General features: G+C 46.9%; 1 protein-coding gene and 1 long non-coding RNA gene across 2 annotated transcripts in view; one reads left to right on the forward strand and one right to left on the reverse strand.

The window, feature by feature from the left end:
- zbtb16b (zinc finger and BTB domain containing 16b) overlaps positions 1-20,109 on the forward strand; it is a 23,036-nt gene continuing 2,927 nt past the window's right edge. Inside the window, exons 1-6 of the mRNA XM_058080150.2 lie at positions 1-636; positions 1,383-2,603; positions 5,357-5,454; positions 7,401-7,487; positions 16,950-17,120; positions 19,616-19,783. Of these exons, the coding sequence (XP_057936133.2) occupies positions 1,465-2,603; positions 5,357-5,454; positions 7,401-7,487; positions 16,950-17,120; positions 19,616-19,783 (1,663 nt within the window). The 5' untranslated portion in view covers positions 1-636; positions 1,383-1,464. The remainder of the gene's footprint in view (positions 637-1,382; positions 2,604-5,356; positions 5,455-7,400; positions 7,488-16,949; positions 17,121-19,615; positions 19,784-20,109) is intronic.
- LOC131134656 (uncharacterized) overlaps positions 15,630-20,109 on the reverse strand; it is a 22,797-nt gene continuing 18,317 nt past the window's right edge. Inside the window, exon 4 of the long non-coding RNA XR_013627987.1 lies at positions 15,630-16,148. This is a non-coding gene — a long non-coding RNA (uncharacterized LOC131134656). The remainder of the gene's footprint in view (positions 16,149-20,109) is intronic.

Below are 20,109 nucleotides of genomic sequence, written 5' to 3' on the forward strand. Positions count from 1 at the left end.
CAGCTAATTGCTGCGGTGTGTCAACAGTCCAAGACTTCCCTCAAGACAAACCACACTTGCCTCTTTGCCGAATCCATAGATTATATTTGGAGTTGATGCGTCTTGTTTGGGGTGTCGGGTCAGGAGAATGGAGACAAGCTAGCAAGTTAGCATCAGGCAGCCACTTTCACGGCGACTGTGAGGCGAGAGGACTTTCAAAGTAAGATATTTTCCGGCGCTTCCTATCCTATTACTTCATGTTTAGAATCTTTATTATTCTTTTGAAAGCATGAAACGTTAAGTGCAAGACCCGGAAGACGTAATTAACGCATGACATGTGTCAAAAAGGTGCAATGCAGGAGGCCAGCCACTTCCAATCATGATTATAGCGCCACGTTTTAACAACCGTGTCCTAAATAGATACACCAACCGTATTTTAAACCGGGTTTCGGGAAACATCATCTCAACAGCGCCACGCTGTTTCAAGTGGCGTTTTATTTTGACAGTCCGTCGCCGGAAGAGATCCCTGTGCGACCGGGCGCTCGACTAATCCGTCTACTTGGAGCAGGAGCGACTTTGGAGCGGGCACATGTGAAATGTGCAAGCATGATGCTGCCTGGATAAACAGGGGCCGAGAGGACAGCTGTAGACCGGAAGGTAAGACGCCGACTTCGGCCCGCTGGGACTTTTCCTGTGAAATGTGACAATCAAACGGGACCCGCTCGACGCGTATGATCCCTCTTTGTACAACAGACGTCTTCCAAGTTCCCCAGAAAGCTTATCTTTGGACCTTAAGAACTTGGGTGTCGGGTCGTATCGTTTATTCCTTGCGGTTCAATTCTATTTTCGATGACATGCAGAGTGAAGCTTGTATGAAATGCGTCGCAATGTGCGTGCGAGGATTTGCGCGCAGACAGTGCACCTGATGCGCTCGGCATCACCGGAAGGTGCCACGACAAATAAATACATCTTTTTGTTGTCGCGAGCCCACAATAAAGACGCGATCCGGCGGCTATCTCCGGGCTTTCATCCATCTAATAGTTTGATAACTTATTGATTGGGCGGCCAAATTGTCTCAAGCTCTCTAATTACGGACGTGCGCCGCCTTAATGAAATAATCAGCGTTTGTCTACCTGTTGAGGGCGTCTGCGTGCGTGTGTGGCTTGATAAACGGCAGCGACACCTCTCAGTATGCAGACGTTATGCCCGCGACGTGACCGCCGGCAGACTAATCATCTGCGAGGCAAACTGTTGCCGTGCCTCTATCGACCTGCTGTCTGCTAATTGGATGCTTGGCCAACCAAAACTTAACACGGGACGCAGGAACAGCAACATTATATTATAGTCTTCAAACATTCTGGCCTTTGAATCGTTACATCCACTAACGATGCTCTTCCCCCCAGCTCACAGACCCCCAGCTGAAGCAGGGCAAACGCCTCATGCGCGGCACAGCCGAGGTCCGAGCGGATACGGGTCTGACCAAACATGGGCGTGCTCCAGCTCCACAACCCCGCTCACCCCAGCACGCTCCTGCAGCGGGCCAACCAGATGCGCTTGACGGGAACCCTGTGTGACGTCATCATCACTGTGGACGGCCACGAGTTCCCGGCGCACCGCACCGTCCTGGCGTGTACCAGCAAGATGTTTGAGATCCTGTTCCACCGCAGCAGCCTGCGCTACGCACTGGACTTTCTGTCCCCCAAGACCTTCCAGCAGATCCTGGAGTACGCTTACACGGCCTCGCTGCAGGCCACGGCCGAGGATCTCGACGATCTGCTGTACGCCGCAGAGATCCTGGAGATTGAGTTCCTGGAGGAGCAGTGCCTGAAAGTGCTGGAGACCATCCAGGCGGAGGAGAGCGAGGACGCGGTGGTGGGCAACCACGGTGACCGGGCCCGACACTGGAGACACATGATGTCCAAGAAGCATTCCATCCCAGACGGACCCACCTGCACCACTCCAACTGCTCTACACCACCTGGCGTTCTATCACATGACAGAGAGGAGCCCACAGGGTACAGAGTCCGCCGCACCTCCCGAATTGAGCCCCAAACTGGACATGGACATGGACATGACCCACCAGCCTCAGCAGGGAAACGCCGAGGCCCCGACACTTGAGCCCGTTGGGAATATCAAGTCGGAGAACATGCAGGTGGATGAAGCAGACAGCTGTGTGGGCCGCTCCTCAAGCGCAGGAGATGGATGCTCCCCATCCCATCCGAGCAGGGATGAGGGCCCGGGGACACCGCTGAGGAGCAGCGTGATCACAAGCACCCGAGAGCTGCACAGCAGTCCCGAAGACGGCGCGCCGGTGGTGGGGAGCTCCCTGGACTATTTCCCGGGGATAGCCGAGAAACATCTGGGCCCTCTGTACTCCGTCACCCCCAGCCGCACAGGGGAGGCCATGACACAGGTCTCCCTTTCGGTGGCCCCGTCCCTGGGTGTCCCACTGGACCCGAGGGCCTATGGCAGCCTTCTGCACCAGGGCCTGCTGCACAGGGAGCTCCTCACCAGGCTGGGCCAGTTTGCGGCAGGAATGCGGCACGAGGGGTCCCCTCCGGGGCCGCAGTGCTGTGGCGAATGCGGGCTGCAGCTGCACAGCAGGCAGGCCATGGAGCAGCACAGGTAAAGACACACACTGACACCGTTTGTTTTGCTAGCACTTGATAGGCCAGTACTCGGCACTGCACAGACGCCTGCCAAGGCCACACAAGCACAACGTTGAAGCACCTAGACTCTAGAATCGTGGATCTGCACAAAGAAACCGAAAATAGTCATTTCTACTGATGTACACATCATTGGTGGAAGTCATGATTACCAAAAACCCCAAAAGAACCCTCTAAGCAGGTGTGCCTATGCTTATACTTTAAGCGAGCCAAGACTCAGAACACCGGCACTAGTTCGGACCCAAGGAGACATCTTGGGAAGTTGTGAAGCCTTACAGGGACTGATGATGACATGCAAGGCACAGGGTAGGATACCTTCAAGCTTCCTTGTGTTGATCCTTCCCGTATTGACAAGCTTGTCACTTCCCATTTGGTCTTTATGCGCTAAAAGTTAGCATTTAGCGCCATGCCATCTCCTATTAGTTGGACTGCAGGGATTCATAATTGGCACTTGATTCATTAAAGAAAGCAACACAATCCCCTGACACGCACTCCAAATCGCAATCAGCATCCTGGACGGCACCAACCTCCGGACCCGTGTGACTGACATTTCAACATCGTGCCATCCTGACATCCTGTGGGATATTTAGTGATGTGCGGGGTTACTCATGGAGACGGACGTGCGCATGTCTGCGGGCCGCTGAGCGAGAGAGAGCGATGCTGTGGTGGTGGTTCTGCTTGAGGACGTAGTGAAGTTGCAGTAGGTCCGTAACCAGGTCACTGAGCATGCACCTGGTCTGCAGATTGACATTTGGTAGTGCCTGCTGACGGAATTTCTCCAGGAGCGACTTTAAACTGGACAAATCTCCTACATTTCAGCTCTCAAAGAGAGTTAACTCTTTGTGCGCGAAGGAATTAGGGCATTTTGTGGATTTGAGGACGGATGGTTTTGTTAGGAAGATTTGACAGGAACTAAATGCTAAAAAAGACAAAAAGACCCAACCTTTTGCGCACTATACTCCTCCACACTGGCTCACTTCCTCCTTCCTGTCTGAAATACAGACGTTCGCTTAGTGCAGAGTTCATTGACCCCACAGTGAATTCCCGTGTGGTATGGTTCCTAGTAGTATGTAATGTAGTATGTACTAGTAGTATGGGTCCTTGTAGAATATTTATAGAATGCAAAATATCTTCGAGGATTGAAAACCTTTTCCCAACCTTTTAAATATGATTATTACCATGGACCAGACGACCAGAATTGCAAAAAAACAAACAAAATGCTTTTTAATAGTTTATCAGGTCAACAACGTTCAGCATAGTTTTAGCGGTAGTATTCAGTGTGAGGCGGGCAAGTGCATATTACAGTGTCTATGCTGAAATATATTTTAGTTCAGTTAATGGCATTTTTAGTTCCGATGGTGAGAGAGAGAATAAGCGGAGTCTGACGTGGGCAGAAACCCCCCACTAGATATATATTCAAGAAATTCAGTCCTATTGTTTTGTCTGAGGGCACAGGCTGTGCCACCGTCTTTGAACCATCAGTACATTTCATGGGCACTCCTCCACAACCCACTGTCTGCCTCTGGAATATGTTTTAGTGTATGGAATATTATTTAATATACAGTAATCCCTCCTTCATCACAGATCATTTGTTCCAGACCTGACCGTGATTTCTGCAATTATTTAGAATTAGTATCTATTTGTGGTTATGGCATACAAAACCTGATTCCAACGTTCCATTATTAGAGCCCTCTAGACATGAAATAACCCCTATAATCACCTTTATATTTCTATTACCCAATATAATGGATATAATCAGATAAAATAAACTAGTTAAGAAAAACTGTGATTTTGTGAAGCTGTGAAAGTTGACGATTGTAGTATTTTTATTATTTCAATACAACGCTTTGCGTCAATAGTTTTTAAAATTAGTAATTTTTACATTATGGTTTTTGGTCTTCTTTTGCATTTTTGCTTTTTTTGTTGGCCAATAAGAAACAAGCCAGGCTTTGGACACCCCCCCCCCCCCCCCCCCCGGTTGAACTAATGGTGTGACGTCAACTTCATGAGCAACCAGGACCTCTTTCGCCGACGAGTTAGCTTGTCAGCTTCCCACGTAGCGAGCAAACATTGGTAATTAAAGAGACCACCCCCTCTCCGAATGAGTGACAGGAAATACTGTAAAGTAGTCCAAGACAGGTCCGGGTTACAGCAGCGTTGGTCTTTGGAGGCGCTCTGCACGGAGAGCGGCAAAATGGCTGCTGTGTATGCCAAATGCGCACGCGAGGGTCTTGGACGCGAGGATGAAAGTACAGATGTCTTGCATGTTGGATGTTTGGGATAGGATACGATGGCTTTGGCTGCAGGCAGAGCATCAGCCAATCGTCTTCTTTTCTCCTTTTCGTTGCAGCTCCAAGAAGTGTGTGTGTGTGTGTTTTCGTGCGTGCTTGGTGTCTTGCAGCGCCGGCGGGTGGAGGCACGTGTACGTCTGCGCTCTGAAATTAGCCAGATATCCCATTGTCTGTGTTCTCCCAGCATTCATGCGTTGTGATTCACAACTCCGAGGGGCCTCTTCTGCTAATGATGCCACATTCATGCCGGGGACTCTTGCCGGAATTAAAATATGGCTGCTCTTGTCAGGAGCACAATGACATGGCAGCGTTTGAGAGACTTATGGGGGGCAAAGGGACAGAAACAAAACACTCGTGCTAATATGAGTGTGTGGCCTTTTGTGCTGCTCTTCCTTACAGTCCGTGTGTGTGTGTTCCACAGGAGGCTGCACGACGACGAGAAGGGCCACGGCTGCGAATACTGTGGCAAACACTTCCAGGACAGCATGAGGCTCCGGATGCACATGTTGTCTCACACAGGTACTTAAGTGACTCCAGACTGATCAAGTCTCTGCTCGCTGCCTTTCAGCTGCACCTGTTCACCCTCAAGCCCCTCCTCCTCTCGCCTGGATCCCGCCTTCTTTTCCGTGCTTCAGGTCTGCCGTGCGCCCCCTCCCATCCCTACTCACTCGCGGCCGAATCCTTTCTTTTTTTTTTTTTTTTTTTTAGAGAGGCTCTGGCCGCTTGCCAGTGCCGCCCCTCTTTCTGAGTGATGACATCATCAGCTGCCGGCAGGCCTGGGTGTTCTGCCAGTGTTCCGAAGCGTGTGTGATGGCTCGCTCGCAGATGTGTGTCCAGGAACACACTGTACCCAAATGCAGACTTAATCAGACCTGACTGCTCTCCCAGCTACTTTATCCAAAATAGAGAACGAGGAGCAGAGCAGTGGGGGGGGGGGGGGGGGGGGGGGGCTTGTAATCAGGAAGTCAAAATGCAACTTAAACGCCAGCCTCAGCATGGCGAGTGTACACACAAGACGAGCCGGGTTATTGGTTAGGAGTGACAACCTGCTGACAGATGAGCGAGCGTCTTTAAACTTTCCCTGAGTCTGCCCCTTTTTTTTTTTTTATTTCTTCTAAACACACACACGCACCTAACATGCTTTGTTTCGCCTACCCCCCCACCCCCTTGGAGCACGTCGACCTGTAACAGTAACCTGGAACCAACAAGGCACACAAGTCTCATTTCTTTGTTGTCGCGTATTTGGGTATAGCAGCCTTAGATCCCTCTGGTTGCTAAGGAGCACGCGCTCCGTCGCTCTAATGGGCTGATTTGGTATTCAGCTCAATGCTGGCTCTTATTTTGGTATGCCAGACAAAGTGTTTTGATGGAGGACGATTGCAGTCGTGTCTGGAGACAGTTTGATGGTTTATGGATGAGAGCACACGCCGTGCCTTTGACTGCACAAGACAATGCACTATGTTCTCTTCTTCCCTTATCACACAATCGCACACAACACAACACACCGCACTGGACAGCGTCACACAACATTAGGCTCTACAGCGGCGCTAGTGCTGCTAGTGGAACACGAGGCTGAGCGGCAGGGTTTGTTTTTTACCCCAAGAAGACGCTGGTTTTATTCGGAGAAATGAACAGATTGGAGCGGTTTTGTTTGCGGTCGCCGTTTGGTGTTCACGGAATGGTGGCACCGTTGTCTGTCTGTGCACGGAGGCATGGTGAAAGTTGAAAGAGGACCACATTTAGGCTGCAGCGCCCAGAGTTCCCAAAGCTTGTGGGTGTTTTAATGAGTCATTTTAACTTCATTTAAAGCCAGCTGAGCAGAAAATAGATCAGTGAATGAGCCCTGGGCCAGTATGGATCTGCAACCGATTTACATCTCTGTGAGAGCCAGCCCCCATCCAGACAGCCGTGTGTGTGTGTGTGTGTGTGTGTGTGCAGGTGTGAGGTGAGTGCATGACATGGATTGAGCATTTCTTTCCAACTGTACATGCACACATCTCTTTTAATGCACCAGACAAGGGCATTCCAAAGGTGAACTGGGAAGTGTGGTTACGTGCGTGCGATGGGATTTGGGGTGTCGACTCTGAAGTGTGTTTATTTGATTTATTTCTTTATTTTTGGTATAAAAAGGGATGTGCCGCAGGCGGTAAGTGTCTGCTGTGGAGAGAACAGCCAGTCCTTCCGTGGCCTCTCAGGCAGACAGTCTGCTCACTGTTCAGAGGCTGATAACGGGGCATGGTAAATAAAACTCTTCAGCTTGGCTCGTTCTGTGAGGAAGAAGGGCCGTTGCTCCCTGTCTCGCTGCTTTTGTTTGTCTGACTAGTGTTTCTATGGTGGCTCCCTCTGTTCCACCTGCGACAAAACACACTCATCCCGTCTCTAAAATGCAAGATGAAGTAACTCACGGTGCAAATCTGTCTGACCACTACGCCATCTTTTTGGTTTTTTTTAACATGTGCCCACAGCTCCTGCAGAGGCGCTGGTGTGTGACCAGTGTGGAGCGACCTTCTCCTCGGAGGAGGCTTTGGACGCCCACAGGCTAACGCACACAGGTATGTTCCACACACACACACACGGGCGCGTCCATGTTACTTCATGGCTGGTTTGGAAGTTGACTGTCATGCTGGCCGGGTTAAACTGTTCCTGTCATGATGCTCCATAATTCATCAAGCGGGAGGTGGGAGGCCCTCTCACATATCAGCCTCTAATCTCTTTCAGTGTCCAGACACACCACGTGCCACTTCCACACCATTCTCAGAACACAACACACAACACACACCTCCCCACTACACCACGGTGCGGTCCCTCAGACGGTGTTCTGGAATAGGAAGGTTACTTAAATGGGAGAAGTGTACTCTCACGTCATCTCACGTCAGTGTACGTCATCCATATCTGGCCCATTAAATATGTATTTCCAATGTTTAACATCCAAGCTGTATACAGTAATTGGTTTGCAACACTATTTTTAAATTACTACGAAATGACATCAACTGGCAAAATGATTCCAGTGGTTTCCGAAGCACGAGAGTCGAGGCTTTTCATGACATAGTGGCCATCACGGTAATCATCCATCATTCAAGGACCGTATCCCAGCAGTTCCAGGAAGACAAGGCGATGATGCCAAGCACAGAGGATGGGGGGGTTTGCGTGTGACGGAGCGAGACACAAAAGGAATTAAGATTTTTACACAAAGTTGTGTGGAAAAGGGATATTTTATTCAACATTTGGGGTGTTAAAGCGGAGGAGCTTGGCAAGGAAGTACTTTGTACTGTAAATCCCAAATGCTCTATTACCGTATTTTCCAGACTATAAGTCGCACTTTTTTTCATAGGTTGGCTGTTCCTGTGACTTATACTCCAGAGCGACTTATAAATGAAAAAAAATTTGTTACATAAACACTGGACACCTTTTGTGTTCATGTTTATGTTTTGTGTAGCTGAATAAGCGTTGTGTTAGCATATCTTACACCTATTCAGCCTGTTCTCTATTCTTTTATTGTTAGAACTTGCCAGACGTAATGTCTGTTTTGGTAAAGTAGTTAAAATAAATTACCTGCAAAAAATGCGACTTATACTCCAGTGCGACTTATGTATGTTTTTTTTTCTACCTGATTATGCATTTTTGGCCTTGTGCGACTTAAACTCCGGAGTGACTTATGTATGTTTTTTTCTACCTGATTATGCATTTTTGGCCTTGTGCGACTTATACTCCGGAGTGACTTATGTATGTTTTTTTCTACATGATTATGCATTTTTGGCCTTGTGCGACTTATACTCCAGAGTGACTTATGTATGTTTTTTTCTACCTGATTATGCATTTTTGGCCTTGTGCGACTTATACTCCAGAGTGACTTATGTATGTTTTTTTCTACCTGATTATGCATTTTTGGCCTTGTGCGACTTATACTCCAGAGTGACTTATGTATGTTTTTTTTCTACCTGATTATGCATTTTCGGCCTTGTGCGACTTATACTCCGGAGTGACTTATAGTCCAGAAAATACGGTACTTATTCGGTAAAAGTTTCATCATCACCAAGCTGGAGAATGCTTAACTCATTCGCAACCAAAGACATATTTACACTTTTTCCCAAACCTGAACGCCTGATTCCAATTTTACACGCCATTCATGAATGCAGCATGAATGAAACATATCTGATTACAAGTATTTGAAGAAGTAAATGTGGAGCACGTTCTCACTCATGTGCCGTTATTATCATCGGAAACAAGAACCATAAGAACCATTAACCATAAGAACCGGAAAATAAGAACCATTATCACATTTTTTATTCTGATATGGGCCAATAATATCCATATTATCAGACATCCCTAACGATATCAGATTAACAGCACCTTTTGCGGTTAACATGACAACGAATTCCATGTGGACTGATATTAACATATTATAGGTCTTATGCACATTTACATCAGAGACAGTATATGTACGCACACTCATATTGTCTACAGCATATCACCAGTCAAAGCAATTCTGTTACAGCTGATATCGGGGTGTACGTACAGTCAGTCATTTCTTGAGACAAAGAAGGGTTTCCCGACAAAAGGCTTCTAAATTCAGCATCTTTTCATCTGGATAAATAAAAAGTCACGCGGCACACAGGATCTCAAAGCAAAACAAAAAGCTCCTGCAGGCAACTCAACCCGAAAACAAGGACAACCATAATTAAATATTAGAGTTTCTGTCGCTGGAGCCTTCCTTTTTGTTTCACTTTGCCATCCTACGGACAAAATAAGGTGGCAGCAAATTCATGTGACATAATTATTTGCGGGGTAGCTAACCTGATATCCACCAAAGCAATCAAGTCAAGTACGCAGAGGCAGCTGGACATTGTTGGCACGCTTTCTTGTAATAAGGAAAATAGCAGCCTCTCATGTGTTAGCATTAGCATAGGTGCTAACATTACTGCCAGACTTGCTGAAAACGCCCTAATGTGTGTACCCACACATTGCGTTGACACCATCAGAGAAAGGTGATAACCCTCTGGCAGGTAACCGTAACTCCAGGTGGCACACGCCGTATGAATACTTCATGCAGACGGGGGTGTCGGCCTTGCCCAGAACTTCCTACCCTCGTCACCCTCGCCGAGTTGTAAACATGCAGAGCCGGGTTACAAGCTTGGCGAGCTACCGAGAGCAGAGTACAGGAGGGCATTACTCTCTCATTTTGTCATCATCTCAGCTCGGCCCGCTGTGACGCACGACCCTATTTTGTGTTTTGACACAAACTACAGGTAATCTAATCACCCGTGGGGGGGGGGTGTTGCATTCAGTAAATACTTGAAAAACAGGCAGTGGGCCGTCAGTGCTCAATGCCGATGCTGCCGACGTGACTTTCATTTGCCGTGTGGCCAAATGAGTCCGGTCTTAGTAGATTAACACTCTTGGCAGCTGCTGCCCACCTCCCCCTCGACCAAGGTGGGGGCCGATATGACTGTAGGGGGCTGTGGGGTCACAGCGGAACAGTACATTGCTAAGGTAGAAGAGAGTAATTCACGTCTTATTCCTTTAAAAAGGAGGTGTACATTTTGGTTGAATATGAAGCACAGGAACGCTGTCCTTTTCCAAGGAAATCTTTGTTGTGAAAGACCTTGTCTTTTGTCTGAAAGTCCAGTTTGGAGAATCCTGATCAAACTTTCAAGACCAGTTGAAAAATTGCAAGACTTGACCATTTGCGCTGCTGGTTCCTAAGTAGAGCATTTTTGTGACTGAGCAATTTATTGCAAACAAGTATTCAAGTGAAATAGGCTGTTCATCCTCTGATTAAAAGTTTAAGAGCTCAGCGTTTAAAAGGCAAAATCAGGTGTCATCAAATGTGGATTGGATGTCATTTCCTGTCAGGTATTCACACTGTCAGGATCTCTTGATGGCGCACCATGGCTGCTGAGGTGGGATGCAGTAAGATCACAGAAAAGGTTAAATTGACAAAAAGGCTGTCCTCCGTGAAGCCATCTTCACCTCCTGGAGCAACATTCCCACTAGCCCCCTGGCATCAAGCATTTCCAACCATCTTTCTGATGGTTCACAGCTACTTGTTACAGAGATACAAACTTTATATATCGGCTGATGACAGCCTATTTCCGTTTATGCTTGTTTGCAATATGACTTTTATTTCGACATTTTTGGCAGGAAATTTTGTCCGTCATCCACAGTCAGTCATTCATTCATTTTTGGCTACTACTATGGTTCATGGCAGACTTTGGAAAAGCCGCCAATGACTACTTCTGGACAAATGCGGGTCCCGAACCTTATCTTTTTGAGCTTGAGTATACGGAGGATGAGCTGCAGGTTTTAGAAGCTTAGCCCTCAAGAAGAGAGAGTGAAACTTTCTAGCAGATGGGGGGGGGCAGTCTGGATATTGCTCCAAGAGATTTCATCACAATGAAAAATTGTTAGTGCTAACATGCTAACAAACAGACCTTTTGTCACCTACCAAAATAAACTGGAAAAAACGCTCCAGACCAAATGGACCAGACAGACTGTCCATCGAGTAAGAAACCATGATGTTGACTCTGATACATGAACAAAGCTAACTGATTCGCTTATACTTTTTTTTTGTTGTGGTCCATATACGTGTTCTCGTTTCCTACCAGTACAGACTGGGTCCTATCGCTTTGTTTTGGAGTGGGCCGGCTTCCTTTCTGTAGTGGCCTGAAGTGCTGTGTCACTACACCAGGAAAATAGTTCTTCTTGTTCGCGGCTACAATAACAATGTACTGTAGTGTACTGTAGCTTGGTTCATATGCAGGTCACTTATGGAAATACTGCATTGTTGGTGTTTTCCGAGGTTTATTTTTTTTAGGGCTTCATAGTCGAAATAGGTGTGTTGCATTATGTGCATTGTTAGCACCTACATGCTAGCTGTTTAAGATGTTTTAATCAGGATTGTAATATCCTCCATCTTAGCGGTCAGATTCATTCAGTCAAGCACCAATGTACTAAATAACACTGTATTGCAGTATTGCACAGTATTGTACCATATTTCAGTAGTTCAAATCAACACGTTTCCTCTCCGTAAAACGACGGCACTATAGCACCCCCCGCCCCCACCCCCGGTCCATCACGGTCAGGTATCTCATGATTTGTCCGATGAGCAAAAATAACTATGTCAGACTTACATAAAAGAAGCCGTAGAGAGATCGTAAGTATTTCTACATATCGGCCAGGTCTGACAAATGGGAACGAATGGGGCATGCCCCACCCATCCCAGTTTATGGAGGTTAGCTTAGTTCAGCACAACCATGTCAGGTTTCTGCCTTGTATTTGATGCCAATTCATTTTTAAAGACGAAAATGCTGCCAAATCATACAGAGAAGAACAGTTCCATGGACGCATATTACATCATATTTATTTTGGTGTTGTTATTGAGGCTCTGCCTCACGTGCCTCCCCTGGCCGCACATTACGGCACTGCATGGAAGACCAGTTACAGCCGTTTGATATGTCAGAGGTGAACGGCCGAGGGTGTGCTGCGATCAAAGAGCGAGGGAGGGAGCGGACTGTGGGAAGGGACGAGGATAGAGGGACTATGTGAGGACCTCCAATGGGGGGGGGGGATTGCTGCTGGTGTTGGGTGCCAGCAGTGAGAGGAAAACAACATCATGTGCTGCTGTTTACTCCTCAGCACAGCACTGTCATAGTATCCTGACCTACTTGTCAGAGCCCAAAATAAAAGAATGGATCTGTCTCCGAATCTCTCTCACAACAAAAGGCGTTTGTTCCATGGGAATGGCTAAAACGGCTCTGGGGCTTGCTTCATTTTTTTCATTAGGAAAAGCTGAGATTGTATCGTATCTGTGGCCAAATGGACCGTACATGCTTGAAACCGTGTCGCCACCTTCCCTTCCAGGCACAGGCCAAATGAGTGGCGGCTTTGTGCTCACAGCAGCTGCACTGTGTCCACACATCAAGTGAATAATATTACCTTCTACCTTCTGACACGGTGCGTCAGTCATCAGGCCGTGCACCCACATACCCCTAAATGACCGCTTGGAATTGGCGGGGCCTGAACTGTGCCCCCTTTGGCCCGGAATGTATTTGTGCTGCTATGATACACAAAGCACCGCCTGGCCCAGTCGATTTCTATTACGTGAAAACGTTTTCGATGGAGAGAATAGCGGACCCATTCTAGGAATAGAGGTGGCGGCGTGCACGAAGCCGTGACCTGAGTGAACCGCTCCACGGAGTGGTGGTTAAGACAGGAGCCACAAAGCCCTTGTTGCATGAATTATTGAGTCAGTTGTTCCTCAGTCGGGTAGATTAGCCGTCTACTGATGAGAGCCGGAGGTTGTTTAAGGTACGGTAGGCTTTGTGTGCATGTGCATGTAATGCGGCTACCTCTAAGGGGAGCTGTGTGCAAACGTACACACAGTACGGGGTCATGCGAGGTCTGTTGTGTGGCGTCTACTCGTGTATACAGTAAGAAGAGCCCGGGGGCAGCTCGTCACTCGCTGCTGTCCGTGATGTAATACTGGAGACCCTTCAATTTGTCAGTGTGGCCGCCCACATCAAGTTACAGAAGATTCTGCAGTCATTCATCTACGTAAGACTCATCCGTGGGTGCAATCTCTTCTTCAATTGGCGGTGGATTTACTCGCAGATTCTCAGGCTGGGAAAACTTTTGTTTGCTGTGTGAAAAGAAACAGGCTGCGCTTATTTGTGAATGAAGGGATTAGCTCCAACACTTCACCCCAACAAGGAGCATGATCTTATCTGGTTGCCTGGACACACGGGTTTGTCTCCCAGGCAGCGTGAGAGCCCCGGGCCACGCCCCCGCCTGCTCGCACCGGCCGAGTAGAAGATGTATGAAGACGGATGGACCCTGTTTGGTCACGTGAGCGTATGTCAGCCTGGCGGAGCGTGTTCCGAAATAGCATACCCGCCTCAAACTATTCTCAATTATTGACGTACTTGTGCGGTGCAGCACAGTAAACGTGTGCGGCGGGTAGGCTTTGGACTAAACCATTCCTGCTCCCCGAGGACACAATGCTCAGTCAGCTCCTGCCTTAGAGGAATACCGCTGATTAGATGCCATTTACCCCATTGAGGGCTGGGGTCAGGGGGTCATTCTGGGCCTTAAAACCAAATCCCGAGCCCATTGTCTGGTTAAGGGTGAGAAAGCAGGGGGCAATGACAGCCAACTTTAGGGCTTATTCTCTCCTAAAGAAGCTGCTCTGCTTATTACTTACTGGAAGAAAAAAAACCTACAATGGCAAATCCTTTTTGTTTGGGAAGTTAACAGAGCGCAGCGCGACAAAATGCCACCACTAACACACAGCCCCCGCCTCCCTGCCTGGGAACGTTAACTTTGTTCCTGGCGTATTTGTTGTTTTTATTTTCAGCGTAGACTAAACTGAAGACCTGCTGAGATGTTGTCACCAGGTTTCACGAATGACGGGATATTTCTCATATTTTCTTCTATGCCAGTTTGGCAGCGGCATCGGGCTGGAAATGGGGAAGTGTCCCGGCAGATGGGACACAGCTCACAAGCTTCAAGCCTCACAAAGTGTGGCCCGCGGATCTAAAAATGTCATTTAACAAGAACTGCAAAAAAATAGTAGTTACAAGAATAGAGTCAAAATATTAAGATAAAAGAAGAGTAATTTAATGAGAAAAAGTCATACTTTTGTGAGAATTTAATTGTAATATTAGAAACATAATTTAGTAGCATAAAGTTAACATTTTTAAGAAAAAATACATATTTTAAATAGTAATTTCATGAGAAACAAAAATTAATAAAATTGTAATTTGGTTGCAGACAAATTTATGTTAGAAGAATAAAGTTACTAATTAAGTGAAAACATTATGAGAATAACACTATAATAATGATAATAATATATCAAAGTATTACAAGAGGTGGTAAAAAAAAGCAAAGACCAAAGTTTTTTCTACCAATATGACAATGAGATGCATTTTTAAAAAAATGTATAAGTTTTTATCATATTGCTTTACAAAAGATCAAAGTGGCTCTTGCTGGAAAAGGTTTGACCAACTGTGCTTTAGTAAAACATAAAAATAAGATAAAAAACAGTCAGTCTGTAATTAAAGTGCTTTTTGTGTTTTATTTTGTGTTCAACTGACCAGGCGGTCCATACCACTAAGACAGTCAGACCATTGGAACAGAAAGCACGCCCCCTGCTGGCCAAAGCCAATACTATGAAGAAACAAATCTTCCCATGGCGCTGCTTCAGATATCCCCACGGGGTTTCAGTGAATCACTAACCCAGCTTCAGAATGGCTCCTGAAGCTGGGCAGCACGGCGCGGTGCGCAGGCAAGGCATTATTGAAACACGAGTCATGCAGAAAGTAAAGCTGGTTAAAGAGTGAAAGGATTTCCTGTATGGTCAGCGGATAAGGTGGCGGCGGCAGGGGGAGGGGGAGGGGGGGGCTTTGAGAGCGGTGGGTCTCTTGTCTTTCAACTCAAATATTGTGATCCGTGGTGAGAAAGGGCCCTGGTCATTAGAAGACACATAAAGACAGCGGGGGCGCAGGGGGTCCGTGTGGAGCCTGACTAATGGGCCGGGTCAATGAGGGCCTGAACCTCATTGTGTCCTCTTTGTGCAGCCCCAAGCCCCAACCCCGGACCAGGTGCAGTCCATCCCAGTGGCGGACTGTTAAGGCCAGGGAATGTCTTTCATCCTGTCCTCTGGCTGTTAATGATTACAGATGATCGCTATTAGGATTTTCTTACACAATAAAATCAAGCGGACATCCATCTTCTTCACAGCGGAGGCTTTGTGCGTCTGTTTGCTTGAGTGCCTCAAAATGAAAAAAAAAACATGCCAATGTTTGAGCAAATAAAAGAAATTAGGAAACATTGCGCGGCAAATTCTTTCGATTGAACCCACGTGATGCGTTTCTTTGTCTGCCGCCGCCAAACCGGGCTTGTCCGTTAACTTGATTGAACCTAAAAGCGGGTGGCTGACACTCTCCCCTTTTAGTATGAGCACGCCGTATCCCTTTTCCCTGCGTTAATTCCAATTTAATTGCCAGTTGCCTCAAGGCACTTCAATAACAGTAACAAATGATTTGATTTAGTGGACCTCATCAGACTGCATTTTAAATGTGACACAGCAACCCCACTTGAATTCCAATGAAGTGCTGGCACAGTCCCGTGTTTACTAATGATCCTCCGCTGGAGACGTCTGATTGAATCTCAGTCAGGAGCGATGGGAGCTGTGAGCGCTGGAGACAATCTGCAACCTGAGCAGACAAGACAAATAAGGAGCCTCATAATCTCATATGAATGCCTCAGTGTCTCAGCAGGCACGTTCGAGTCCATGAAGCCGCACATGGCACGTGTCATTTTGCACTGGTGTGAACGGCCAGGGTGGCTATTTGAGTGGCGGCATCCTGAGCCCGTAGATGACAGCCAAAAGGATCCACGTCTCGTAGCCTTTTTGACTTCAACAAGCTCGCCAGCGATTGCCTATCTGTATTCCTCCCCACACCCCACAGTCGGTGCAACAGGAAGGCAGCCCCAAAGAGATGCCAGGTCACACACAGGATTAAACTGGATTGTGTTTTTTTTTCCTGCAGTCCTGCCTTTAATGGCTTGATATCACTACTTAACATTCTGCACAGAGCACACGGGGTAGGCATCATTTAGGGCGGAGCCACTATCAGGCGCTCTTTGAGCATGGAGGACTTCACAGGCTGTGGCTGACTCCTGGTGGGGAATGACGAGAATAATTACACATCTAACATACTAGCAAGGAGCCATTGATTGTGTGATTGGCATGCTGTGCGTCGGGTGGGAAATTCTTCAGGAAAACAATGACTTTGATGGTTGAAAATAGAGCGTATAAAAGGTTCACAGCTGAAAGCGCCCGTGGGCTTTTAGGAGAGTTGGTTTAGGTAGAGACACTTGCTCTTTGAAAGAAGCTTTTCCCTCCGAGGACTCACACAAAGTTGAAGTGACCCAGTTTCCCCACTTAAGGCCCTGCGTCTGCATGCGGCGGCGTACTGAAATAACTGCGTCTCCGTCTTTTGTGCCATCTCTAGGGACTGACATGGCGGTGTTCTGTCTGCTGTGTGCAAAGCGCTTCCAGACCCAGAAGGCCCTGCAGCAGCACATGGAGGTCCACGCCGGCATGCACAGCTACATCTGTAGCCACTGCGAGCGCCCCTTCCCCAGCCACACCACCCTCAAACGACACTTGCGCTCACACTCGGGTAAGAAAGGAATCTATCTATAGCTCTTGTTATACAACTCATCAAAAGGTCACTTGTGCTGTGTCAAAAGCCGGGGTGTCCAAACTTTTTCCACCAAGGGCCACACGGTGAAAGGAATGCGAGGGCCGCTTTATAGAGCGTATTCTAATAACTATATATATATACTATATATATATATATATATATATACACACACAAACAAACAGTATTTAAAGAACAAACTGCATCTCAGCTTTATGATGCAAGTACAAAGGTGTGTTATATTACATTCATATACTGTACCCGCTAGCATTTAGCATATTGTACAAGCTAGCATTTAGCATATTGTACAGGCTAGCATCTAGCATATTGTACCCGCTAGCATTTAGCATATTGTACAAGCTAGTATTTAGCATATTGTACAAGCTAGTATTTAGCATATTGTACAGGCTAGCATTTAGCATATTGTACCCGCTAGCATTTAGCATATTGTATAAGCTAGTATTTAGCATATTGTACCCACTCGTATTTAGCATATTGTACAAGCTAGCATTTAGCATATTGTACAGGCTAGCATTTAGCATATTGTACCCGCTAGCATTTAGCATATTGTACAAGCTAGTATTTAGCATGTTATACCCACTCGCATTTAGCATATTGTACAAGCTAGTATTTAGTATATTGTACCCACTCGCATTTAGCATATTGTACAAGCTAGCATTTAGCATATTGTACCCGCATGCATTTAGAATATTGTACCCGCCTGCATTTAGCATATTGTACCCGCCAGCATTTAGCATATTGTACCCGTCAGTATTTAGCATATTGTACCCGCTAGCATTTAGCATATTGTACCCGCCTGCATTTAGCATATTGTACCCGCCAGCATTTAGCATATTATACCCGCTAGTATTTAGCATATTGTACAAGCTAGCAGGTAGCATATTACCTTGAACGATTTGACATGGCAATTTGCAACACCTCCAAATATGACAATGAAATAGATCATATGATCAATAGATCATAATATGCTCATTCCACTTATCCACTGTATCAGTGCATGTGTACAGTGCAGGCCAATGGTTTGGAGGCACACAACACGACTGATGGTTCCAATCACTGACAAGCAGTTCAGGTGACAATACTACATGGAACCCATTGAGAGAACAGCAAGGGTTTGCAGCGTGATCAAAAAAGCAACGGTTAGCTACTTTGAGGAGTCCAAACTACTATATACGTTTAGAGTTACTTCCTATGTGTTTGTTAAGTACATCATTTCATTGTTTTGGGCATCTACAAGATAAAATAGAAAATATAGAAACACTTTGAATGAGCTTTTGGCCTGTCCAGTATATCATCAGCGTAAAATAGAGTCAAACACTTTCTAAGGCTCAACAAGAGACAGAATGGCTCATTCCACATCTTAGTGGCTGTAGACCTTGCTAGCCCAAACAAACCTTCTGACCTTCTTCTAGAACTACTAGGACTACTACATTTACAGAAAAAAATCCCTTGACAGCTAGAGCGAAAGAAAGACACACCAGTAAAAAATCGCTGGTCTTGTGCATTTTGAGGCCGAGACGGCTGCACTTTTTTTTTTTGCGAGTGACTCAATTTCCCGCTAATTGATTAGCACGCATCATCCCTGGCCTGCTTCGGCATCAGATGACTCACCTCTGCTATGACAGCGAGTGTACAGTTATGGCCGGTGCTTATTTTGGGCAATTTCATCCTGTTTATATTTTTGGGTTCTTAGACAGCCTTCGGGGGCTTGGGCAAATTCACGGCTGTCAGTTGCAGTGTGGTTCATGCGAGGCGATAGAGGAAACCCAAATAAATATTGAAGGAAAAGCAAATGGAAATGACTTGTCTGTGTGTTCTACCGAGGGTGAGTTTTAGTGCCGCCAGAGACGGAGAGATATTTGCAGAGGAGATGTCCCCCTTTCTTCCTTTACCTTAAATAACACTCACAGCTGTCAGGACGACTTGACGTCTAGACGGGAGAAATACATCATTGATGTGAAGAGACAGAAGTGAGGGGAGTTTTGGCCATGGCAGCGTATCTTGTTTGTATGCCATTCTGCTTGGAAGTAACATTTTGTAAATGTCATCTGCTCCATGGCGTAGGGGGTGGGGGGGGGATTTGGGAAGAATTGGCCTGTAATGAGGAGAGCCATGCATCCTGGGCCTTGGCCGTTGCTGTGGACACTGAGATAATGAGGCACATAGGTCATTGGAGATGAGTCAAGGCATCGGCCGAGGAGACAAATAGATGAACTACAGTATAGAGGAGAGCAGCACATGTCTGGAGGACTTTTATTAGCCATTAGCCGACAGCCGAGGGGAGTGTCCCCGTGTCACAACATTAGCAACATGCGACGGCACACCATTTGGCCACAGCTCCGTTTCGTGCCAAGGATAGAGCTCGCCTCACAAGATAATGTGCCGTGGCGGTGACGTGACATCCATGCTCTTCATCATCCTCTTGACTGTTTTTGTGTTGTTTTCTTTTTCAGGCGATCACCCATTCGAGTGCGAGTTCTGCGGGAGCTGCTTCCGAGACGACGGCACCCTGAGGGGCCACAAACGCATCCACACGGGAGAGAAGCCTTACGAGTGCAACAGCTGCGGGAAGCGCTTCAGCCTCAAACACCAGCTAGAGACGCACTACCGTGTGCACACGGGTGAGGATGTGTGGATCTTGGTGATCTTAGTGACCTTGGTGATCTCACCACCATGCCACACGACTTCTTACAGCAGTGAGTCTTAAAGACTCCTGCACGAGATGACGGGCTGATGGTTGGATGTCTACTGCATGTCAACTCCACAGTGTCACTCTACTATTAGGGGCGTCAGCCACCCTTCACTGATGGTTCGCTCCTTTAAACACCTCAAGGTCGTGGAGCAGACTCCTTCTTGGCCTATTGTTAGTCAGAAATATGCATATCTAAGTATGTTGTTTGCCTAATGCAGTGTTTTTCAACCTTTTTTGAGCCACGGCACGTTTTTT

This window comes from Doryrhamphus excisus, linkage group LG8 (assembly GCF_037039965.1).
Source record: "Doryrhamphus excisus strain RoL-2023G ecotype Guam linkage group LG8, RoL_Dexc_Guam_v1.1, whole genome shotgun sequence".
NCBI classification, from domain to species: Eukaryota; Metazoa; Chordata; class Actinopteri; order Syngnathiformes; family Syngnathidae; genus Doryrhamphus; species Doryrhamphus excisus.